The sequence below is a fragment of the Festucalex cinctus genome, chromosome 1 (assembly GCF_051991245.1).
Source record: "Festucalex cinctus isolate MCC-2025b chromosome 1, RoL_Fcin_1.0, whole genome shotgun sequence".
Lineage (NCBI taxonomy): Eukaryota > Metazoa > Chordata > Actinopteri > Syngnathiformes > Syngnathidae > Festucalex > Festucalex cinctus.
The window spans coordinates 17,311,069-17,337,370 of record NC_135411.1 but is presented as its reverse complement, the minus strand read 5'-3'; the positions used below and the strand labels follow the sequence as shown (position 1 = coordinate 17,337,370).

The 26,302-nt window shown below is 41.2% G+C and overlaps 2 protein-coding genes across 5 annotated transcripts in view; one reads left to right on the top strand and one right to left on the bottom strand.

Annotated features, from left to right (window-relative positions):
• Positions 1-445: 445 nt before the first annotated feature.
• LOC144017988 (NAD-dependent protein deacylase sirtuin-5, mitochondrial-like) lies at positions 446-9,272 on the bottom strand. Its single transcript, XM_077520040.1, has 9 exons — positions 9,157-9,272; positions 7,200-7,304; positions 6,909-7,042; positions 4,879-5,104; positions 4,707-4,794; positions 4,569-4,622; positions 2,850-2,973; positions 1,571-1,686; positions 446-1,440 (listed from the first exon to the last, which is right to left on the bottom strand). Exons 2-9 carry the CDS (start codon positions 7,297-7,299, stop codon positions 1,368-1,370), a joined length of 915 nt encoding a protein of 304 aa, XP_077376166.1. The 5' UTR covers positions 7,300-7,304; positions 9,157-9,272; the 3' UTR covers positions 446-1,367.
• Positions 9,273-10,158: 886 nt separating this feature from the next.
• The window catches only part of LOC144017954 (phosphatase and actin regulator 1-like), a 67,810-nt gene continuing 51,666 nt past the window's right edge, over positions 10,159-26,302 (top strand). The window contains exon 1 of one of the 4 annotated variants that reach the window (XM_077520028.1): positions 10,159-10,390. In XM_077520028.1, coding sequence (XP_077376154.1) covers positions 10,282-10,390 — 109 coding nt within the window. In that variant the 5' untranslated portion in view covers positions 10,159-10,281. Of the gene's footprint in view, positions 10,391-23,747; positions 23,838-23,995; positions 24,091-26,302 lie in introns of those variants that run through there. The other 3 variants (XM_077520003.1, XM_077520019.1, XM_077520012.1) reach the window with 3 other exon arrangements.

The window sequence follows — 26,302 nt, the reverse complement described above, 5'->3', positions numbered from 1 at the left end:
TGTGAATTTATTTTACCGAAGAACAAAAAATGGTTCACTCCTTATTGGGTAGCCGATTGTGTGAGTAAAAAAGTGTTCGTTACTTACACATTTTTTTTTGTTTTTAAATGAATTATTATTCATATTTATTATGTATTTATTTGTATTTTAATTATTGTATTTTACAATTTTATTGACTGTTTTTTTTTAAATATTTTTAATTTATTTTTATAGTTGGTTTAATAGATTTTATGTGTATGAATGATAGTGTGTGGATCTCAACGTGCAGCACTTTGGGAACACTTGTTTATAAAATGTGCTACAGAAATAAAGTGGACTGGATTGGATTTATCATGTACAATAAACATCGTGAACAAAACTTTCCTCATGGTCTCTTACAGTTCAATTAAGATGTTAAAAAACACTTTGAAGAAATTAAATAGAATAACAATGCAAGACCAGAAAATGTAAATTACATTTTTAATATATTTCTGAATAAAGATTGCATTGGCAGCATATGATTAAACATCTTATTTGAGTACAGTACTGTACATGATAAGAAAATGTGCATTAAAGTTTTAGATAAACCGACGATTTTGCCATCATCTACCCTGTTAATAAGAATGCATTTAATGAAACTTGAATAACATGTCGCCGCACTGATGTCAGTGAGCCTGAGAATAAACATCTGTAACGTGAGCTATAATTGCTCTGTAAAGTTTAAAGCAAACATTTGGTCAAGGCAAGAAATCCGCTACTCTCGCACCAACAATTCCTTGTTACATTCTAGCCATCACCTGACAACAGATTCCAAAACGTCCAACTAATACAGTGGAACTTACGAAGCCCAGTGCACCTACAAGTAAACCAGCAGTACCAACATAACACTTCAAAGTGACGACATAACTCTACAAATACTTTCTTGATCCCACTACAATTTGTTTCCGTCAAGTGACTACGTTTTACTTTATTTAAATGATATAATAAAGGGCTTAACTGTTCTTTAAAAATCCATGGCAGTAAGGAAAGGTTACTTAAAACATCACCTTGACAGAATGCTTGATGATGGCAAGTTTTGCATCTGCAACGAATTATGCCACTTTACATTATTTCCAATTAGGGCAAATTCGCAGTTCCACTGTACAATATGTCGATAAAATAAGAAAAAGCCATATACTGAACATTTGCATGTGTAACGCTCCCTCCCCTTAATCAATCTGCATAGTTAGAAAAGATCCCATTTCCACGTATTGATCAGTATATTCAAGTATTGACAGATCTGCAAAGCTACATTCTATGCACCCAAGCCATCAGCACTGCTTAGAAGGCAAAGATTTGGAATAGAAATAATAACAACTCTCTTTCGCACCGGTGGCCACCCTCCCGCTTTAGACCACCTCGGACTCGTGTGGCGCCAAGGCTGCGGGCAGTGTTGTTCCACACGGACCCTGGAAGTGGTACCTGTGTCAAACGAAAACATCAGCTATGGGACAACGGCTAATGTTGACGAGAATGTTGTCACGCTACCATCTTCCATCATTTGATCCACTTGTGAGCGTTCTTTAGTGTGATTCCTATTTTTTACACTTACGTGAAGTACTCTGACTTTGGTGTTGCTCGTAGGTTAAACTCCGCCACCGGGACGCCCCTTGATGCCACCTGGGGTCCGAACATGGCTGCCGGGTAGACGATTGATGATGTACCCACCTGGAGGGGAACAATGCACACATATTATTATTATTATTTATTTATTTATTTTATTTTTATATCATATAACGGCCTCGGGCTGATTACTTGGTACTTGGCCACATAGTAGGGCTGTGCAATTAATAGAAATTCAATTACAAATTCAATTATTACACTCCACAATTACAAAATCAGCATAATCATAAAAAAAGATTATTAATACAAATTTTTGAGTTGTTTAAATGTATACATTTGCACCTTTTTTAGTTTTAAAATAACTAATTTAATACATTTTGTTTCATCCAAAAATAACTTGCATAATTATTGTGTTTCAAAGAATTTTATTTGTCTTAAGTTTATTTATTTTTTACATTTAAAATTTTTCTTGTTTTGGACAAAAAAATAATAATAATAATACATATATATATATATATATATATATCTCGCCGTACTGCACAGTGCACATGCTGCACTCCAACTGCCGAAACAAACAAACAAATACATAAATAAATAATATTATAAATTCTATTTGGTCCAAAAGGAACTTGTATAACTATAGGGTTTCTATTTTCCATCCATCCATTTTCTTGACCGCTTATTCCTCACAAGGGTCGCGGGGAGTGCTGGAACCTATCTCAGCTGGCTCTGGGCAGTAGGCGGGGGACACCCTGAGCCAGTCAATCGCAGGGCACACAGAGACGGACAACCATCCACGCTCACACACACACACCTAGGGACAATTTGGAGCACCCAATTAGCCTGCCATGCATGTCTTTGGAATGTGGGAGGAGACCGGAGTACCCGGAGAAGACCCACGCGGGCACGGGGAGAACATACAAACTCCACCCAGGAAGGCCGGAGCCTGGACTCGAACCCGAGTCCTCAGAACTGGGAGGCGGACGTGCTAACCAGTCAGCCTGTTTCTATTTTTTGTATTAATATTTTTAAATGTGCAACATTTTTTTTTGTATTGTACCAAAAATTCAATAATTATTTGAATAATCATGATTTCAGTTATTGCCAAAATAATCATGATTATTATTTTTTCCATAATCAAGTAGTCCTATACCACACAGATAGCATATTTTATTTAGTTATTTAGTTATTTGGTAGCAGACCATATACGCACCAAATTTAAATTACCACCCAGCACCCCTATAGAAGATAACATGTCCACTACTTACCACTAGACAAAGATCACAAATTTCCAGCTCTTTTTCCACTTTGGTCAGGAGGTGAGAGTCCAGCGTCTCCCCGAAAAACACGACGTTCGGCCTCAGCAGACCGTTGCAATCGCTTTCGGAGCACCTTGTTAAAAGCACAGTAAAATTTTGAGTGATTAAATTTGTCTACAAGATTCCATATAAGCACAAATTGCAGTTTATGAGGTGAGGACCTCTCAGGCAGTCTGTTTCTTGGCAAGGAGCACTTTGGTGCTGATCTGTGGTTTAATATGCAGTCATATTTTTTGTTAATACAGTGACACAAATTTATATGCTTATATTACATCAACATGTGTTTTGTGGTGTGTACTTCCTGTAAAGAAACTCTTAAATATTTGATAGCTTGTTCAGTCATATGTGTCTTAGGCTGGATTTACATTTATGGCAGCGGCATGGCAGTGTAAAGATCTTTAAATTTCTCAATGATTTATCCAACTGTAGTCAGGAACATCAAGCTACTTAGAAATGGTCTTACAGCTTTTACCGTTTGCATGCTAGTCTATAATTTTCTTTCTACAATCCTGAGACAAATTCAGGATTCTTTTGGTCCATGAATAGTGTGGTACACACCATGTGTGGCCTGGTGTGGGGGGATAAAAAAATAATAATTAAAAAAAATTGTTTGTGATAGCCCTACATGTCACCAAACGTCACGCTTTCATTTAAATACGCCGACTAATTGATTTCAAGGTTGAAAAGTCCTGTGATGCTAATGAGAGGACACTAGTTCAACATGACCCTTCTTAGATCACATTTTTTTTCCCCCATCTGTTGTAAGGGTACCATCATTTTTTACCAGACCTGTTTTACAAGTTTGTTTGTTTGTTTTTAAATAATTCTGTTGAACCACAAATCAAAATCAATGTCTGATTTTCATTAGTTAATTTTCCTACAATTTGTATTGTTACTTTTGACAGATTCAAAATAATTTCTGTGACCATGCTGGGGTTTTCTTTCTTTTAACAGTGGGGTGCAGTGGGGACAATGTTGTCCATAAGTACAATATGTTACTTGAAATATTGCATGGACACTGTTTTTTTAAATAATAATAATAATAATAATAATAATAAAAAAAAAAAAAAAAAAAAAAAAAAAAAAAAAAAAAGCATAATTAGAATTTGGACCTGTAGTGTAATTCCAGGCAAAGAACACAGCTGCCCTCTAGTGCTTAACTTGGGTAGTTACATGGTTCAGCATAAGGAGTCATACATATGGAGTCCAAAACACTTCATATGTGATTAAAGGCAAAAGTTGAATGCGGGAAATCACAATATTTGCATTTTAATTGTGTCACAGAACAACCTAATGATTTCAAATACATTTTTTTCCCCTCAAACATATGAATGGTAATAAAAGTACACTTGTGAAGACAAAATAATCTGTTTAAAAACAACAATAATGTACATGTACATGATTTATTTATTGACACTGTTGGTGAGGTTAGGATAATAATTGAACATTATTGTGACTGTAGAGTCCTATGGTGTACTTAACTTTATCTTTCTTAAGAGCAGTAAAATATAACAATGCCGTTCTACCATTGCACAAAAGTGAACAAATCACCGGTTTACATTATTGAATTGTCAGATACTGTGAGTGTTAAAATGTAGTAGAACCAAATAGTTTTTGTGCCTGCATATGGACTAGACTCAATTTGTTATCCTAACATAAACACCTCACCTTGGCAGTTTATCCACTGGAATGTTAGCATCAGCCGCATTAGGGTCAGGTGAACTACAATAGGAAAAGAAGGAGGGTCAAAACGTGAAACGTACGTGCATTAGCTTTTATGGTTTTCGGACAAGCTGTGCATTGTACCCCTTGTTCTTGAGGGCCGCACATATGGGGCTGCGCTTGTTGACGTCCACATCACCACAACTCAGACAACGCGTCTCCGTCAGGCTGCCTGCAGTTAGACACGGCGGCTTTCAACCTGCATTTTGCCAATAACAATTTGAATTCTGTTTTTCAGTGCAAGGTGGCCACCCACCGTGAATCTTGAGCACATGTTTGGAGCCGGCTTGCTGGTGCAGGTCGTCGATGCACTGTGTTATAACCACCACTTTGCGGCCCTGCTTTTTCAGTCGGGCCTCGCACTCCGCTATTGCCTCGTGCGCAGCGTTGGGCTTCTTGTTCAACGCCACCTCTCGCCTATGATGGTAGAACTCCCAGACACGTGACGGGTAGCGGGAGAATGCCTCTGGGGAAGCCAGGTCCTGTCAAATCCAAGTGGTTTAAATCAATTTTTTCTTCAATGGAAATGAAGCGGAAGCGTAACATAAATCACATTAATTATTAGGGGTGTCACGATTCGCCAACTCCACGATTCGATTTAAATTTCGATTTTGGGGTCACGATTCGATTTTTTTTTCGATTTTTTTTTTTTTTTTTTTCCGCTCCCCCACTTTATAACACAGAGGCATATGCTTCTGTAGGCTAAGGCTAGTCTATGATCATTGGTTCTATTCATTGTACAGTAAATCTTATTTCAAAAGATCGGCTACATATAGGTGATGCAATTTCCATATTATTTTTGTGTAAATTTATGTAATATATGATAATTGACATTAGGCAGGAATGATCAAATTCAAAGAATTTATTTACAATATAAAGTTAACCGTCTTGTTCTTACTGAAGTGTAAAATAAAAAATAAAAAAACAAAAACAAAAAGTCACAGTGGGTGCCTGCCATCTATTGACTGTTTTTGGTTACAACAGTGTGCTGTGCGTTCCTCTTAAAATAATGTGCAATGTGCAACAACAACAAAAAATATATTGTATCCAAAGTCATGGAACAAATACAGCCTGAACAAACTATATCCCAACATTTACAGTTGCTGGGCATACTGTAGCGTGGTTCAAGTACACTAATTAAATGTTTGAATCCAGCGTTTTCCAAGGCTGCAGGTCTGCTGCTATAAATAGACCTATGGATCTGGCGTTTCGCGCGAGCTGAAGTGTGTGGAAGTTTCACTGTAAATGAGGATGAAATAGTTGGTTGGACCGTTGTTTTCCCACTTCTAGTTGAATTTGATAAATCTAAATCTTTGTGATGCCTGCGTAAATGTCCCGTCATGTTTGTCGTGTTTCCCGTTGTTACGGCTGGCGGCTCGGGCCCGCCGCCGGCTCCGCTCCCCTAGTATGTATGTGTGTGTTTGTGTCGGCTGGTGCCCGTATAATGGTACTTCAGTTTGAATGCGCCAGCGCGACACTCTGATTGGAGGACTGTGCCAGCGCGACACTCCGATTGGACGACTGTGCCAGCGCGACACTCCGATTGGACGACTGTGCCAGCGCGACGCTATTGTGTATCCGTGTATTATACCCCTATTGGTTATTGTTGTTTCTCCTCCGTTCTGTCAGTTCTGTCAAATGCGGTTATTATTTGTTCACCTTCCACTTTCACTCCCTTGTCAAACCCCTGCCTGAAATTTCAATTAAAACTACTCAGATGTTAAAGTCGACCCGTGTTTATCTACTCTATATTTTCTGTTATTGTGTTACTTCCCTTCCCCTTGACGAGCCGGGCGTAACACCGTGGCCGAGTACAGTACGCGCACATAGCATATCTTGCAACTGTGGTCTTTTTATCGACAACGTGAACGTTGTCGACAAAACTCACCGGGAACGCAAAATGTTTCCAAACTGGTGACGAGAGAAGCGGGAGCGGCTTGAAGCACCATTGCTGTGTCTGTCCGCGCTTGCCATCATGACTGCAGGAGAAGTCAGCTAACAAGTGCCGTTAGCTAGTAGCTGAATGGCTGCGTCTCATTTGCTTTCCTGGGAGGCGGCGGTGGCGGCGGTGGCGGCGGGCGCGGGGGGGGGAGGGGGGGGCATCGAATCGTGTGTCCTCTCTTCTATTTCGATGCTCGAAATCGTGACGTAATTTCGATCGATTTCGATAAAAAATCGAAATCGTGACACCCTTATTAATTATGCAACTAAATAATTATTGTTATTCGCCAAACAAATGTATGAAAGTGACAAAGACATATCCGCCATTAAAAATAAAGCACATACTTGAGACTGCCATTTCCTCCATTTCTCATGTTCACCACGGAATGTTGGGACTCCGCTCTCAGCGCTCACACCGGCCCCAGTGATGATCGCTATGTGCTTGGCACTGGAAAAGACCTTTCGGAATTCAGACATGTCTGGAAAACAACCAAGTTCAAAAGTGAATATTTAATGGTACATTTTGAGAACAAAAGTGCATAGAAGAAATTTTACAGTTGTAATATGACTGACTAAATATCACCACAACAAATATTTCTCCCACAGTGGCTAAAAGTTGATTCATACTGATCGTACCTGAGCTAGAGCTTGCCTTGTCCGCCAAAGGTCCGCTGGCCGCATGACTGGAAAACAAGCGGAGGCCGAGTGACACAATAGCTCGACGTTGAAGCAGCATTGTTACTGAAATAGAGATGAAAAAGAAATTGCTACATATAATATTGGGATTTTTATGAACATGGGAACGTTTGGAATGTGGAAAATATTTTGTTGTTGGAATGGTTTATATATCAAAAAATGTTGAAGGAGGTGAAAATATGGTAGGATATGTCCTAAGGAGGCAATTTTAATGTGAAGGAATGCTAAATATTACTGTGAAAATTGCGTAATTAGCGAATTGTAATTTTTGGCATGTGGAAGATATTTTGTGGTTGGAATGGTTTGAATAAGTCAACGTATAAGGAGGAAGGAATAATGTAGAATGTTTTTATTTTTATGTGCAAAAAGTGGTAACTTTGAGCATGTAAGTTTTTGAAAGTTGAAAATGGTTTCTAATGTAATTTGAAGGGGGCGGCATGGTGGGTGGATGAGTGGTTAGCACGTCCGCCTCCCAGTACTGAGGACGCAAGATCGAGTCCGGGGTCCAGCTTTCCTGGGTGGAGTTTGCATGTTCTCCCTGTGCCTGCGTGGGTCTTCTCCGGGTACTCCGGTCTCCTCCCACATTCCAAAGACATGCATGGCAGGTTAATTGTCTGAATTATCTCTAGTTATGCTTGTGAGCGTGAGTGGTTGTTCGTCTCCGTGTGCCCTGCGATTGGCTGGCAACCAGTTCAGGGTGTCCCCCGCCTACTTCCCAAAGCCAGCTGGGATAGGCTCCAGCACCCCCGTGGCCCTTGTGAGGAGCACGTGGTTAAGAAAATGGATGGATGGATGGATGTAATTTGAATGATGTGAACGTTTTGGCTTTGGAATGGGAAAGATGCGTAACTTTTTTGTTGAATGCCTCATTGGAAGGACAACAATTTTGAGTGGAAAATGTGGAATTATAGGAAAACTGAACTGAAACTAAGAAATGAAGGGTGAAAACTCCCAAAGGTGGTGTGAATATTCGGAATGTGTTGAAGTTAGAATCCTTTGAATTGGTTTAAAAATATGAAAGTAAGTGCTATATAAATCCCCCCCCCACCCCCCAAAAAAGTGTGGTGAATAATAATGATGCTTTCACACAAATATAATGTATATTGAATAGTTCTTGCAAGTTCACGTAAAAAAAAAAAGAAGGAAAAAAAGTGACGTCACTGAAATACGTATACCCAACCAGGGATACAGTACAAAAATGTTCTTCACCCACAGTTATAAATGGCTGCATTAATACAATCTAAATGTTTACTAACCCGTTTACTATATTTGATCAAATATACTGCACCCGCATTCAAAGAAAAATCCAATCTATGGGTGCGTCTTGCTAGCATAAAAGCACATTTTTTAAAAATGTGTCCAAACAGGTTGTACAAGAAATAGGTTTGTCAATCAACTCCGAAAGTCGTAAACACTAATGAACGTATATCTTACATTTATTTACTATTTAATTTAATACTTGCATTGTGAGTTTGCGACGACTGTCTTAGAAAAGCAACACTGTAAAAAAAAAAAAAAAAGTTTGTTGTAGTTTGTTTACATATTAATGTTGAAATCTCGCAAGATGTTCATCTACGAGAGTCGGACAGATGCTAGTTTGGCTCACTGTGTCTTTACGAAGTTTTTAAAACGAGTTGTTTTAACTAAATTTGACTAACACATATACTAAACGAGCTGCCTTCCGTTGCTAGTATGTTAACAACGAATTTGCCTGTATTTTGTGATGTTAAGAGGTTTACTGGCTAGCCGTTGAAACCTCGCGAGATGTGAATTTGACAGGCTGGACATTTCCGTGCCAGTAAGAACTTTAAAAAAACGTGTTGTTTAAAGGAACCGGGATGTCAAAGATGTGACGCTAAAAGATCCTTAATTACTAATACGTTCACGGTGCACTTACTTCGATTCTGTAGCTCTTTGGTAGCTTCAAACTTGAAAAACGACGGGAGGGGGGCTGGCTTGTTTACTTTTCTCGCCACAACTAACAGCCGTAAATCTTATCTGGGTGTCGTAAACATTAAACCCGCTTATCAACGTGTAGTCGACTGTGAATTTTTGCTAACGTGTTCACCATGCCGTTACCTCTATTTTGTAGTGCTTAGGCATCTTCAAACTTGGCAAGCGACGGGGCTGGATCCACGGACTTACATATATACGCATAGTCCGTTGTGATACAGTTGTTTAATTCTGCTGGCCGCAGTCGTAAATCTTATACAAGTGTCGTGTCACTTAGAAAAGTTGTAGGAGGAGGGGCGAGAGACCTCTACAGGGATTTTTAATTTTATTTTTTAAATTGCACTACATTTACCCCCCAACTTGAACGCTTTACTTAGTCAATTTCAGCAGCGAATAGTTTACATTTTTTCTATAGTAAAATAAAAATATTTATGTAGAATAAGTTTTTAATAAGGTATAAATTAGTCTCTTATATGTTGTGATTTTTTCTTTTATTTGAAAATGGTGTTTCCTTAAATGTTTCTAACCAACCCTTCTCCCCTTCCTGGTTGAATTAATCACACTCCATAAATTGTCGTGATTAATAATAATAATAAAAAGTTACATAGTTTTACAATATATTTATTAATTTATTAATGCTATTTCTCTGGCATGAATTTCCCTTTTTAATTAGACTACTGTATACGTAAATAAAGGAACTTTTCTAAGATGCTCTATGATGCACATTTAAATGCGTGCAAGTACAATTGTTTTCATTTTATTTATTTTTGTAGTTTTTGATATAGCTTACAACTCTGCAAACCAAAATTTAACTGGTCTGTATGTTGCTGCACAATGTGAATGAATGAATTCTCTCTCTCTCTCTCTCTCTCTCTCTCTCTCTCTCTCTCTCTCTCTCTCTCTCTCTCTCTCTCTCTCTCTCTCTCTCTCCCTCCCTCCCTCCCTCCCTCCCTTCTCCTCTTCCTCTTCTTCAACGATATCTTCCTCCCGGCGTGGCCGCCGCTGTTGTGGTGGTGGTTGAGCGCGCCCCAGTCGGCCAGCAGTCCCCGGCGGACCCTGGCCCGGGTTGATGGCGACCACTCCGGACAGCACTGACCGCCGACTGATCCGCAGACTGCGCTCCAGGAGCGACACCCCCTATCTGGTCGAAGCCCGCTTCTCCTTCAACCTGCGGACAGGTAGGATCATCATTTTTTTTTTAATTATTATTATTATTATTTTTACGTTATGTCGTCATGTTGAACAAACCGTAGGTAGTGTCGCTGATTTGATACTCCTGCATTTGGGCTGCGATCATTCTCCGCGGCGGATGGCACTGAGATGTTATTATGCAACTTTGTGGACTCATACTGCAAATGTTAAAGTGAATAGCAGCGTTTTTAATGCTTGGTAATTACTACCAGTGAGATTACGTAAGGGGAAGAGGCGTCAACGTGTCCCGGAGTAGCCCCATGCTGTGATGCTGGTGGACAAACAAAAAAAATATCGACTTTTTGTTTTTAACCAAGCATCCCGCAATGCACTCCTATTATTTATACTTGTCCATCACCTTTCACAAGGCAGCTCGCATCCCGTTGCTATGGTGACATGACTTTTTTGGGGGGTGGAGGGAGTGCAATGGTGTATACTAAGAGCTATGTTGTTGTTTTTGTTGTTGTTGTACATGCCACATCCATATTGAGCTGTCATGTGTAGACCAGGATGATGTCAAACAGTGTGTCATAATGCTGCCTCTGGTGCTCAATATAAATGCAAAGCAGGCCAGTCTCAAGTCACACCCATTCATGATAGATAGATAGATAGATAGATAGATAGATAGATAGATAGATAGATAGATAGAGACAGACATAGATGTGATTATAACCAGAGAAAACAAATTCTATGGATGCCACCTAATCTGCAATTGTTTAAATAACCTTTGTAAGGACAAATGAGGGTTATTTTCAGAGTGAATACAAACAGAAGAGACCGGTATAAACACATGATTACTATTATCATGTGTGCACAATATGAGCAATTGTGTGCATGTACAAAAAAAAAGAAAAAAAGTTATCATCTGTGTTTGAGCACATGAATACATGTTGTCTTTTAGATAAGCATTAATGGCCTGCCAGTGGGTTTATACGTGTGTGTCCTATTGAGAGCAGCTTGACGTGGGTAACATTGTGCATTTGTTATCTCTCTCTATTCTACAACAAACCCGTCGAGCATGCGGACGCTATGTGGGCGACGTGTACAACAGCACTGTTGACTCACTTCCACCTGAAGAAGTAGAGCAGAATTTAGCTTGCTTATCGCCAAGGAAACCAAAATGCTTGTGGGCAAGGTTGTGGCTTTTGGATGAGCTTTGTGTGAGGATTTTTCAGATGGAAAAACAACACTTTAATCATTAGCCAACCAAGATGTAAAAGAAGTTGGCAAAATAAGAACAGAATCCAGGCATATGTGGATCACAATTTAGCGCTGATCTGAATCGAAATAGATCAGCCTTGGCAGAGGTTATCGTATTTTAGTTGTATTCTGCTTTCATCATTCGTCCATCCATTTTCTTGACCGCTTATTCCTCACAAGGGTCGCGGGGGTGCTGGAGCCTATCTCAGCTACCTTTGGGCAGTAGGCAGGGGACACCCTGGACTGGTTGTCAGCCCAATCGCAGTCTGCTTTCATCAGTAGCATCAAAACATACATCTACATAGAATTGATATTAGTCTCGATTTCACATTAGGGGAGACTGGGGCAACACAAGTGTTTCATCATATGTAATACAGAGCAGAGAAGTATTTCAATTGATCAATGTTTTGGGGGGAATTTGTGTGCCTGATGGATGGATGATCTAGAAGAGACTAAAATACCTCCCTCAAATCGACAACTAATTTTTCCCCCATCAGAAAGAAAAAAAGGAGTAGTAACTGTAATTATCTCAGATCATGTTTGTTCACATATGGCAATTAAATGGTTAACTGCTGAGCCCATTGGAACTCTTTTGCTAACCAAAACAGCAGTATGTAAAGTGTGGAGACTTGCCAAGGTCTCGATGTTGATGCATCTCTTAGCTAGCTAAAATTGATTTTCAATACTAGGGACAATCTATATAATATGTGTTTTATATTTCATATAGAGTTGTAAATCTGGTTCAACTGAATATATATATGAATAGAGAAAGTTGGTGATGGTTTTGAAAGCATTTCCTATAGTGTGTCCGATTTTGTGCGATTTCCAGTTCATGTCATCCTCCCTTTCCTTTCTTTGTTGTATGGGGCATCGTAGTTTCCAAAGGGGGGTAACATTGTATTTAATTTTGTAAAGGTTTACATGTCTACAGCTTTCTGGTTTTGAAATTGGATACCCATATAGTGTTTCCCCTGCCAATTTGCAATTTGATATCCGCCAATCACCTTTTTGCAGATTTTTTTTTTTTTTGAATTGTTATCTGTTATTTGCTGAGGAAAACCTTACGTCTTTACTGTTTTAATCTTCTTTCTGAAAAATTGACACAACATTGTGCTCAAATCCTGCCTAATAGAAAAGTAGTGCCTTGGCATCAACCTGTAGCCATTTTGGTGCCAGCAATTTGAGGGAAAAGCTTCGATGAGACTGGAAAAGTAGTGCTTAAAGGCGCAGTCTTCCGGATTCACTCAGGAAAATGCACTTTTTAAATACAGGATGTACACACTTTAACTTTCTCTCAGTCTACACATCTGTATTTATGTTAATCTTTGGTGGTGATTTCGTCCTAAACCCCCACCCCCAGCCTGTATTTTGCCATTCTGTGTTTGTTTTGTAAACAGCGGGAAGTCTTTCTGTCAAGACAGATGATTTGTGTGTGCCTTTTGGGTGAAAACGCAGTTAAGGTTCATATTATTATTTAAAAAAAATACATTTTTATTGCTTGTAAATAAATGGGGACACTCTCTGGAGTGTAAAATTAAACAAATAAGTACATTTTGTTTTCTGCCTGTTTGTGAGCCATCTGCTCTTTCGCCCCACTGTTACGCAACAGTGGTGCTAATTAGCATAATACATCCGCCCCCCCCTCCCCCGCCCACATGAGTTTGTCCACCAATGACCAGCTACGATCCAGAATGAGAGCGCCACATTCAAATGATGTCATGTCACAACCAAAGTGTAAGCAGAGCTGCAGGATTAGCACAAACTAGCATTAGCGGTGTTCTCTTCTGATAATCGGTACTCAAATGTTCGACTAAACTTTGGACAAAAGTGTAAAGTTCCAATGGGAACATTCACTGGTTCTTTTATCGTGAATAACAAACCAGGAGACTGCATAATCTCATTTGAACTATTTACTGGATGCCAGAAAGTTCGAGTACACAGCTGTGGAGCCTTTTGTGCTGAATGTGGAAGGTCTATTCAAAATGGTCTCTACATTAATACTTTCTTGGGCTCAGCCTAGCCCACGTGAATATGTGTAACCTGATTGGCCTTAACTGGTTTCAACTGGATAAGTGCGCCAGAGTGCAGATCGATAGGAATATGCCATGCCAGGACAGGTCACAGCGACACAATGGCCTAGCTCAAGTCACTTATTTAATCATGAAGAATCTAACAAAAGGGTGGTGGATATTTGTGTTAAGTGGAGTCATGAATGTAAATGGGTGCCTTAGTGAGGGCTTTGCACAAGGTAAGCAACACTAATAGAGTTTTGTTAGAAGCCTCGATTAGCATGAGCTACCAGTGTTAGCCACTGATGAGCAACGCTTTACTCCATTGTTAACTGCAGCTACAGAGATGTTATCAAGAACCCAAGAACTGTTTTAAATTGTGTAAAAAAAATGTTTAAGTAAGTATCCTTAAAAGTTATCGGTTGCGAGGAAAGCTAAGTTCCGTTAGCCAAGCAGTGTGAAGTGTTCAACACAGAAATAGTGGTGGTCGTAGGTGGCAAGAATGGTTAACCCTCCAAACACTCACATAAACTGACAGTCCAGACTGTGTTAAGTCTTGCATCTTAAAAAAAATAGACATCCATCTTCCCCGCCTGGCTGCGTGCGGGCCTTCTTGTGCTGAATAAAACATAAGTCGGGGGGGTGAGTAAAAATAGTAATGCAATATCTAAGACTGCCCTTAGAAAAGAAAGAAGGTTTCAGTAATAATGGAACCGCATGCTTCTTTCAGTCTCATTTAATGGCTGTTATGTGGCACACTTGATGGGAAATGGGAAAGCTCCTGACTGTGATGTGCTTCCCACAAGACAGCTGAGATTAATAACACCTTTTTCTTTGTGTGTGCGCGCGCGTGTGCGTGCATGCGTGTGTGTTGTTTTACCACCAAGCAAGCAGAAAGAAAGCTGCATGACAATGTGCTTATGGTTCATATTTATAGTAAGTGTGTCAGCTCATTGGGCAGGGAGAGGCAAGATAGCCAATTCAATATTTCAGCAACGGAAGACAGAATATTGTAGTGGTTGATGGATCGATCCAAATATCGATAATATTGATACCAAGTCAGTGACTCACTATCGATATCGGATCAATACTAGTGTGATGAGATTGATAGTAGTGCCCCACTCACACAAAAAAACATGTTTCCAAAACCTTTGTTCTTCACAGGGTGGCTTCGTTTTTAACTTAAAGCTTTGGGGATTGCTTGATTTATTATATTTCTGCAACTTAAGTAAAAAATAGTTAATATTAATAGAAACAAAGTGCAGAGCAGCACGGTGGATGACTGGTTAGCATGTCGGCCTCCCAGTACTGAGGATGCAAGATCAAGTCCAGGCTTCGCCCTTCCTGGGTGGAGTTTGCATGTTCTCCCTGTGCCTGCGTGGGTTTTTTCCGGGTACTCCGGTCTCCTCCCACATTCCAAAGACATGCATGGCAGGTTAATTGGGCGCTCTGAATTGTCCCTAGGTGTGCTTGTGAGTGTGGATGGTTGTTTGTCTCTGTGTGCCCTGCCAGCTGGGATAGGCTGCAGCACTCCTCGCGACCCTTGTGAGGAGTCAGCGGTCAAGAAAATGGATGGATGGAAACAAAGTGCAATGAATTTCATTTTGTGCAGTACTTTCAAAAAGGAGTTCAAGTACCGTATTCCAAAAAACTACAACAAATACAGTTTTCTCAATCCTAACAACAGCACCATAACTTTGTCCTTGAGCCCCTGTGCTAAAAAAAAAAAAAAAAAAAAAAAAAAAAAAAAAAAAAAAAAAAGTCAACCTTTCTCTTCACATCAGGTTTTGAAAAAGACATAACGAGGACTGAGTGATCTTTTCCACCCACTTGGCGATTATAATGACCTTATACCGAAAACTGTCAGGAGCCAGCTATGGTCGCCCATAAATGATTATAAAAAAAACAACAACAAAAAAAAACGACAGCTAAATATATAGGGGCCACATGATTAAACATTGGATGGTTGTTCGTCTCTGTGTGCCCTGCGATTGGCTGGCAACCAGCTCAGGGTGTACCCCGCCTACTGTCCAAAGCCAGCTGAGATAGGCTCCAGCACCCCTGTGACCCTTGTGAGGAATAAGCGGTCAAGAAAATGGATGGATGAATGGATGATTAAACATTGCTGTCAGGTAAGGGGCCACAAAATATTATCTTGTAGACCACAATTGGCCCCCGAGCTGTCAGTTTTAGATCCCTGTAAACAGTACCTTAATTTTTTTTTTCTTCTTTTCCTGGTTGTCAATTTGTGCTATTTATTTCACAAAAAATGAGATCTTGACAATGAATGGGGAAAAAGATTTTTTTTTGTTTACCAATAAACTTTGGCCTAACTATGTCCTAATTTTTAACTGTTTACTACTACTACTACTACTAACACATCCACTGCCAGCCCAGCAAAAAATGCATCATTTGACGTCTTTTTTTCCGTCCATGGCAGTGAATGAGTTAACTCATAATAATAATAATAATAATAATAATAATAATAATAACAATGATAATGAAAAATCACAAAAACACCGAAACGTAAATAAAAAATATTGAGATTAAGCAATTTGACGATGCATCTACTTTAATTATAGAAAAGTATTGGTATTGGTATCTGTGATACTGGCCCTGTATTTACTTGGTATTGGATCAATACCAAAATACACGGTATAGCACACCACTTCTGATCCCCTTGACACTGACCTGGCCCACAGGCCATTTGTAGCCTAATTTTCTTTATGGGATTACATTACATCAGTGGATGCTGCTGTTTTGGTCAGCAACAGTAATTCAAATGGCTGGTGTGAACAATAACGAACTGAAGTTAAGATGCTGTCTCAATATTCATGGAAAGAGTTTACTGAGCAGGTATAGCTTGTCTACAACGTGTGGTGAGACTCCACAATTGAATTAATCAGAGAGGCAGTTAATTTGCTGCTGTTTTGTTTAACAACTGTGCGCAAATGGATTTAGCAGGCCCCACTTTTATGTCCACAAAAGAGAACTGAGACAATTACAGTTACTTATAACAAGTTATTTTTCCGGATGGGAAAAAGGAGTACTTGTACTGTATTTGAGGGAGGTATTTATTGTTCTGATGTGGGTGACGGTACTATTACAATAAAAATAAATAAATATGGTACACTATGGTACACTGTTAAAAAAATCGATTCGGCGATATATCGCGATACTACATCGCGCGATTCTCGAATCGATTCAATTAAAAAAAAATCGCTATTTTTTTTTTTTTTTTTTTTTTTTTTTTTTTTTTTTTTTTAAGAGCTCAGAATTGTTCATTCGGTAGTCTTACCGATTCAACGTCTTATCATCATTGCCTTTTTTTTTTTTTTGTGTGTGTGTGTGTGAATCGATTTTTAAACTTCCATTTTTAATGGAAAAATATTCAACAAAACGTCTGACTTCGGGTTAGGATTCACACCTTGAGCATGGAAGAATGTTATATGAACGGAACATTAAGCCTTAATATTTTATTTTAATGCTGTTCAAACATGAAACAGATTACAACCTCTATAAGACTGAAATTTCAGATAAATAAATAATACATTTTCATATAAATCTTACACTCTACAAGCTTACTGATTAGTATTTTCAAAATTTGAATGAAAAAAAATCGCAACAATCGACTTATAAATTCGTATCGGGATTAATCGGTATCGAATCGAATCGTGACCTGTGAATCATGATACGAATCGAATCGTCAGGTACTAGGCAATTCACACCCCTATGGTACACAAAATCAATCAACAATTTAATGTCTTTGTGTTAACATTAGCAGTAATTAAAGTCACTACACATTTTTTTTTTTTTTTTAAGAGCTCAGAATTGTTCATTCGGTAGTCTTACCGATTCAACGTCTTATCATCATTGCTCTTTTTTTTGTGTGTGTGTGTGTTTGCGTGTGTGCGTTTGCGTGCGTGCGTTTGCGTGCGTGCGTGCGTGCGCGTGCGTGCGTGTGCAAATACGTATAAATTTATACTCATTAATTCACCTAAAGCCTTATAAATATCCCATTACCCTTCGCCTTAACCAGGTACTTCAGAATCTTGCCAGAGTCGTGAGGTTTAAATGGTCAGGAGACCAGAGAAAAGGTCAGAAAAAAATAAAGAGAAAAGAAAGATAAATCAAAGTGAAATCCAGCACCGACCAAACACTTCCTGCCTAAATTCCAGCAAATTTAGCGAGATCTCAAGAGACCAGAGGAAAAACTAAAGAGAGGAAGGAGGGAAGGATCGATAAGGCAGAGTGAGATCCATGGAAGCCAGTACATCCAATCCATCAAAGTGAAATCCAGCACCAACAAAACCCCTCCTGCGTGGTTACAAAACCAGTCTTATGCCAACCCCAGAAACCTCAAACTTCCAATAAATTGAGATCTCAAGTGACCAGAGGAAAAACTAAAGAGAGGAAGGAGGGAAGGATAGATAAAGCAAAGTGAGATCCACAGACACCAGCACCCACTGATTCAAGGGGCTGTGGGAGGGAGAGGCTACTTCTGTTGAGTTTCAGTAGATGCTGGTGCGACGGATCTGGCATGCATAAGGACCACCACCAAAGAAAGAAGCCGTCAACCGCGGTCCAGCAAAGCGAGCACCGCCCCCCCCGAAATCCCCAGGCCGCGGCAGCACCAAGGCCACCCCCAAGCCACCCGAGCGGACCGGTCGGTGAGCCGACCCAGACGCCCGGAACACCCCCGCCCCAGCCCCGGCCCACACCCCCGAGCCCAAGGCCGCAGAACGAGGCCCAGCGGGCCCCCACAGCGCCCCACCGGTCCCCAGCCCCCATCCCCCCACGACCCCCCTGCACCCCACCCAAACCCGCCATCCACCACGACCCAGGCCCCACCACCCCCGGCCCCCAAACCCCCGAACACACCCCGACCCCCAACACCCAACCCCCCACCCACCCATACCTCCACCCCCCCCAAACAAGCCGCCCCCCCCCCCCCCCCCGACGACCGCCAACCCCCCCGCGATCCCGGCCCCCCGCGAGCCCCCCCCCACCCCCGGAAACCGGCACCGGGCAGCAGCGCAGAGAGGGAAAACGTGTCCACCCCACCTCCAGCCGTGCGAGAGTAGCACAGCGGCGGGAGGGGGGAAGCAGAGGAGGAAGCACCAGGGGAAAAGGCGGAACACCAGAACACCGAGCCCGGTGGGGAGAGGCCCCGGTCGTCACGCCAGAGTACTAGTGACACCTAACCCTGTTACTGAGTCCGCCAGCTCGCCGTCTGGCGAGCTCTACCCTTACACCGTGAATGTGGCCCCACCCAGTGTATATACAAGTGTGTGCGTGTGGTGCATTAAAATTGGGAGCAGGTGAGTCGGAGCAGAGGGAAAAAATTTCCCCTACTCCGACACACCCGCATCCCCCCCCCAAAAAAAGGAGGGACAAAGTGGTGGGGCAGGGACACAGATGGGGGGGACCACAGCGCTGCCAGGCACTGCAGTCCATCCCCTCTGATGGCTCCCCGCCCCAACTCACCCCTCCCCTTGGACATGAAGTGCATTAAAATTGGAGGGGAGTTGAAGGGTGAAGACGGTGTTTCCACCCTTCCCCACCCCACCAAGAAATGTGTTGTGTGCCCTATGTGTATATTTACAAAGTGTATAGTGCAAAACTAGTGAAGTGAGTAAGAGGAGCGACCAGCGGGGCCTCACCCAACCCGGCGGGTGTAGGTGGCACGCCCGTCCCCCAGCACCCCCCACCCCCACCCGCCCCCCACCCCACCCATCTGGCACCACAATAGGCGGACCGCCAGCGCAGCAGGGCTACTGGACAGCCCACCGGCCACCGGAGCCCGCCCGGGGCGCCAGGAGTTCTACCGGAGTGGGGCAGGCCTCAAACCCCCGCCCGGGCCCCGGAGCCCGACGCCCGGGCCGGGGAGGGAGCCCCAGGCCCAGGGAGAGGGAGGGGGAGGGGGCGGGGGGCAGACAGGGAAGGGGGGAGGGGGAAGCGGGGGGAAGACGACAAGAAGGCGAAAGGGCGGCTGCAGGGCAGGAGGGGGGGGGGGGGGAGAGGGAGGGCGACAAGGGAAAAGGGACCGGGAGGCAGAGGAGGATGGGCGGGAGGAGGCGAGGAGGGAGAGGCGACGGGGGGGAGGAAGGGGGAGGGGAGAGGGAGCCACGGGGCACACCAGAGGCCCACCCGCCCCGAACCGCGCCGCCGGGCACGGAGCAGCGGACCGCGCCGGGACGGCGCCGCCCCGGGCACCAGGGAAAGCACCCCAACACCGCACCCCACAGGGGGCCCAGGGAGCGGCCAAGACGCAACCGCTACCGAGCAGACAACGGGGGGGGGGGAGGCGGCAGAACCAGCCCCGCCCGACCACGGGGGACGGCGTCAAGAAAATTGACTAATTAGCATGCAGTAACACCAAGTGTTGATGCTTAGTGCCCACTAGAAATAACTCTTAAGGAGTTAGTGAGTATAGTGTCGTATAGTGTGGTATGCTCGAGCCCACTAGCAGCAACTAGGTTCCTGACTATATAAAAATAAAAACAATCAGATACAAAATACCAAATACAGAAGCAGCGAAAACAGAAGTTGTAACGATGTGGTGGCTCTCGTTAACAGGCAGAATCTTGGCAGGATTAAGTTACCAAATTAAGATTAATATATGTCACTACACATTTTTATTTGTACTAATGACAAAAGGGAGGTGTCTATTTTTTAGTCTTAATTAGACATCACTCCTCTTGACTAATTATAGCTGCAAAGTCATGGAAGTTAAGACAGCCCCACAATTGTCTGCACATAATGCAAACCAAGCCGTGTCATTGTAATCAGTCATGCGGTCTTTATATTCTCAACAGAAAGCCTTCGACAGAAGAGAGGCACCCATTAATTGAGAGTGATAAATGTTGAGTGGCCTTTATTTATTGTTGCTGTCCCCTGTGCCGCTCTCACTGTGCACCACGTTGCTGCGTTTCTGCTGAGTAAGTGTCCCTTCAACAGCCACTCCAAGTTAGTTGAGTCAAAGCTGCAATGCACCACTCAGCAGCAGTCCTTCAGTGTTATCTCTACGGTAAAACTCACACACAAAAATACAATAGTTGTGGCAATGATCATTTTTGTTTAATACAAGTTTCCGCATAAAATGCTAGATGTGAATACTATATACAACTGTTTTCAAGCAGGCTGAGGAGGGCAAATGACTCTGTCATGTGCTGGAGGTTGGTTCCCAAAGCGCAGACACAAATAAGGTTTTAACTCTTTATTCACATCGAGAGGCGTAGAACAACTTGACTAGACGAGAAACAAAGAGAGTTGCACAGAGGGACATAAAGCAATAATCCGGCTAACACAAACACTTCTCAGAACGCTAATACAGGCAGTGAATCGATCTGATTGGTTGTCAATAGGTAAAGGATTTAAGATTGACATCACATAGGTCCAGACATCACATCACATCACATCACATAGCATCTATCCAGTTGAAACCATATGATGGTTACATCAGTTCAAAACAGACACTTGTTACATCAGTACATAACAGACACTTGACCTCAAGGTCGTTAACCCAAACCGCGTGACTCCAGACATGACAGACTCTTATTCATTTGATATCATTTTAATGATTGTTTTGATTGGTACTAAACTGTTTTGAATTATTTACAGTGTTTTACCCGTGAGAGGAATGAGCGCAATCGCTGAAATAAGTTGAAGTGAGAGAGAAGACTAAATGAGACAGGGGATTTGAACCATTCCTTTGTGTGTTGCTCACTGACAAACTAACAAACGGCTTGCCGCACAACTGTAATTGTTTGTTTACATTCGAACTTCATCTTGCAGTCACACAAGCTGTAGACTATGCTCTGTAACATGAGGTGGGAGGTGGGGGGGTTGGCGTCTCTGGACCTCCTGTAATTATGCCAAAAGCCAATGGAAAGAGGCTCTTCACGTGTAGCCTACTTTGAAGAAATATATATATTATTTATTGTGTTTCATGTGCCATCTTGTGTAGGGGTCTACAACACTTTGTTACAGCTTGTTTCTGAGGTGCTCCATAATTAACTCATTTGCTCCCGTGTAAATACGTTTTTTTTTTTTTATGTTTTAAGTGTCCCGAAGACGTATTTATATGTTTTTTGTTTGTTTGTTTTTTTTATGCTAGAGCATACAAAAGGCTTTGATGCAGCCTCTCAACTGCAAAGAACAGTTTCAGAAATGGTAGTTATTACACAAACAGGTGGCAGCAGAGCAAAAGAGATCAACCAGAGCCACGTCGAAAAAAAGCTAAATTACTTACAATTTTGAATAGATTTATGAAAACTGATGAAACTTAGCTCTCTTCTAATGCTAATTGCTGCAAAACAGAAACAGATAGAAACATACTTTTTTTTTCCTGATGAAAGAAGATACTTTAATCTTTCTTTTGATAGGTTCCATGATTTTATAGCAATAGAACACAATATTCTGTGGGCCTTGTAAAATCAGTCAAAATCCAGTAAAACAGCCGGGAGCGAACGGGATTGTTTCTGTTAAAATGGCTGGGAGGGAAAGAGTTAAGATAATAATAGTTGAAAATAAATAGCCTAATGTTGAGTTATTTCACCCCACACCACAGAGTAAACGTTCATGATAATCTTATAGATATCAGACAAGTGGAGCTTCACTGATTTAATCAGGAGAGGAAAAATAATCATATTAATTCACGTCAAGTTTATTTATATAGCCCTTAATCACACAAAAATCTCAAAGGGCTTCACATGCCCACAGTTGACAAATAGTAACGACATCCCCTGATCAAACCACAAAAGGGCAAGGAAAAACTAAAAAAAAAAAAAAAAAATCAGGGAAAAAAAATAAGAAACCTTGAGAAGGGGCCAGATGTGGTAATCCCCCTCCAGGATAACCAGGCTGCAATGGATGCCGAATGGGCAACAATTGACATAGTTTATTATACTAAACATTATTACTAGAATAGTGCAAAAGTCCATTGAGGAAGTTGAAGCACTGCAAGAATCGGTGTAGTTATCTCCATGACAGCAACTTCAAGGAAATGGTCCACCCCGGATCTCATCACGATCAACCAGCGTAGAACCCGTAAAACTGCATCCAAACGGTCACTGACACCTAACTCCCCCTCCAAGCCGCGGAGAAGGGAGGGAAAGAGAGCAGCGGCAGTCACCAGGACCACAACATTCAGCCAAACGCAAAAGGATAAAAATGTGTCTTAAGACGTGATTTAAACGTTTCAAGAGAGGTAGCAGCTCTGACCTCCGAGGGGAGGGCATTCCAGAGCACTGGAGCCCGGATCGAAAACGCTCTTAAACCTGCGGACTTCTTTTTAGCTCTTGGAATCACCAAAAGACCAGTGTGTTGCGAACGAAGGTTTCTGTTGGAACGTACGGTATTATTACATCGACGAGATAGGAAGGCGCCAAGCCATACAATATTTTATATGTAAGTAACAAGACCTTAAAATCGCATCCGGAAGCCAATGCAAGTTGGCTAATATCGGGGTGATCGAACTTTCTCGAATTAGGCCCAATTATTGATTAATGCATATGTTGTATTGCTAATTCAATTGGCTCTTTGCACAAATCCACTGCTTCCTGAACTCAACACCAGTCCTTCATTTCCTGTCTTTCATGGCAAGGCAAGGCAAGTTTATTTGTATAGCACATTTCATACACAAGGCAACTCAATGTGCTTTACACAAGGAAAGACAACACATAAGCATCAAGAAACAGTAGTTAACATTCAGAGGAATAAAAATAAATGAAAATAGGTTACAAAATTTACTAAAAAAAAAAAAAGAACATACAATAACAATCTTAAAACATTATTCAACAAACTTTAAAACATTTAACATAAGGAAGTTTAAAATAATAAAAAACACTTAATTAAAGCTGTTTAAAAGTCCCTAATCAAAGGAATAAGAAAAAATCAAAGTTTTTAACCTGGATTTAAAAACATTTACACTCGGGGCTGACTTCACTTCTGTTGGCAGCCTATTCCATCTTCGTGTTCATGAGTGGACAAGCTGATTAATCCAGGTGTGCATGATCTCAGTAACTACAACAACATTGGCCAGACACACCTGAATTAATCAGTTTGTCCACTCATGAAAGACAGGAAACAAAGGTGTGGTATTCAGTTCAGGAAGTAGTCGGGCTCTGTAAAGAGCCCATTCAATCGCAATGTGCATAAAGTAGAAGCAGTCCATGAAGCGCCACTGCCCTCTGGTGAGGTGGAGACATTTCTGCAGCAACAGGCAGGTGAACAATCAAGTTGAATGCAGTTCATTCATGCTACTAGATGATTCTATAGTAAAATGGCGATTGGCGACTTAGTCAATCTACGTTATGCAATGACGTCATCACGCAGGGATGCGTTAAAAGAGCTGTTTACACCGTCAGTACTGTACATTTGTTTTAATGCAGTCAGTGGAGTGGAAACAATCACGTTATGGATATTACGAATGTCTTTTGGGCGTAGATATGGAAAGCGGATTTATCATTTAAAAGGTAAAATGACTATCCGGAATATTTTGGTGAACAAGAGCTCGACTATATGAGCGGATTCAACATTTGCAAACTAAGTGTAACAATCTCGAATTAATATTGTTGATAGCAACATCGTCTTTGTTACTAGTAGAAGGCTAATTGCATTTTGAATATTTGAAGTTTTCATGCAAGATAACTAACGTAATTTGAGCAGTAGTAGTAGTAGTAGTAGTAACGGCAGCCAATCTGGATTTTGTACTTGACATCATGTTCAAACGCTTCAATGAGGCCCGTTTTATTTATTTATTTATTTATTTAATTTTATTTTTATTCGAACAACCGTCATTTTCTTTGTAAACTTAAAATACATTAAAATAGTTGCAGCGGAATGGACTGCACTTTACAGTATTTGCAAGGGTTTGTTGAAATTACTAATATGGCCTGCTAGGTGGCAGCATTGTAAAGGCTACTTTTTGGAGTGAGTGAAGTGACGCTGCATGAGTTTTGCTCTGTTTGAAGCAATAGAATGATATGCATACCTACCGGATGTACTGAGCTGCAAGGAAAAAAACAAAAAAACAACAACAAACCCCCCCTCCCCCTCTCTTTTAGGGGGTACGAGAAATGTAGGGTATATAATGGTGAAATGACAATGCAAAGTTTGTGTAGATCAGGCGTCACCAACCTGGTGCCGGTGGGCAGCAGGTAGCCCCCAAGGACCACATCAGTAGATCGAGGGCCTGCCCTAAAAATATCTTACCAAGATGTAACAATACGATTTCCTAGAAATGTTGTTGAAATGAATATTTGAAAATGTAAACAGTTGCGGCTATTTATAGAAATAGTGTTTGCCATTTTTGTTTCCTAAGTTGCTGATAGTGAGAAATTATTGCATGATCAGTTTCTTCATATAGATGAATATCAACAAGTGTGCATCGGGGGTTTAGTGGATAAAGTAAGATATAGTTTAAGCAATGCAGCACATGAGCGAGTAGTGTGGATGCATGCAGGGTGAGAATGACAGATGGGTAGGGACAGAGCGATATGGACAGAAGGAACAGATTTGTAGTGACAGGCTGTCTCCACTCACAACTTTTTCTCTTTTTTTTCTTTCTCGATTAAAACCTGCACCGCAACAATGGAAGCCGGTTTAAACTAGTTTGGGGGAGCAATGTCAGACTTAAATGCACTTGTGTCACTTGAATTTTCTCAATATAAGAGCCATTCATTTTCTATTGCACTTGTCCTCATTAGGCTTACAATTAACATACAGGACGTACTGTATAGAAATAGTGACACCTTCACATCTATGGATGATAAAGATTTTAATCAACTTAACATGTTTTTTTTGTTTTTTTATGTGGGGAAAGTCAGAGTATCTGGATAAACGCCTCATCCTTTTTAAGTTTATCATGAGAATTTTCTTCTGTGAAACATGATCAGCTTGTCTGATCTCTCTGTTTGACACCAGCGTTAACAATTACCCACAACTGCTGATAAAGTACCACCAATTCCTATAGGGAATATTTAATGCGCCTCTCAAATGAGGCTGAGCTATTTGAAGTGCTGATCAAGCTCCCAATGCTGCTTCTGTAGGCTTTGGTTTGGATGAATCTACCCCCCTGGGCGCTTGTTTGTTACTTTGCTCGCATATATTCATGTATGTTGTCCCTCTTGCGCTTCATAAATAAGTGAGGCATTGCAGTGTCAGTGGTTGTGTAGCTTGACAGTTTGTGGTTAATTGTGGATAATCCCAATTGCTCAGATTCTGATAGTCAGACTATCCCCCAATCCAATAATTTGGAGATGAACATGACAGTATCACTTAATATTTTAAAAATTTTGCGGGTTAGTGTGTTGATTTTGCCATTGTTTGCTCTGCATAGTGCCGGCTGTTTAGTGGCTAACCGTTACCTAGTTTGCTTGTTGTTACTCAGCGTAAACTGCGGCCATTGGCAGTTTATGAATGAAAGTGAATGTTTGTAAAAAAACAAACAAATGAAGTAAAGTAATTTTCTGTTGCACCCATGATCATCTGCCACAAAACACTGGTGTAATACACTATCATGTGTATATGTGGTGCACGGACACATCACCAAGTAGATGTTTTGATTGTTGGAACACAAAAAGTATTGGAAATCTGACTTGTATATGTCATGACTAGGGTCATGCAAGGGTTATGTTATGCTTACTGTCATGACTAGGATCATGTAAGGGTTATGTTTAAACCTAG

What these genes read in the sequence shown, in the direction of transcription:
- LOC144017988 (XM_077520040.1), bottom strand. Translation starts at nt 7,299, where the DNA reads ATGCTGCTTCAACGTCGAGCTATTGTGTCACTCGGCCTCCGCTTGTTT. An exon ending in GGAGGAAATGGCAGTCTCAA is followed by an intron (nt 5,105 to 6,908) that starts GTATGTGCTTTA and finishes TGGATTTGACAG; the next exon opens with GACCTGGCTTCCCCAGAGGC. An exon ending in CCAAAGTCAGAGTACTTCAC is followed by an intron (nt 1,441 to 1,570) that starts GTAAGTGTAAAA and finishes CGTTTGACACAG; the next exon opens with GTACCACTTCCAGGGTCCGT.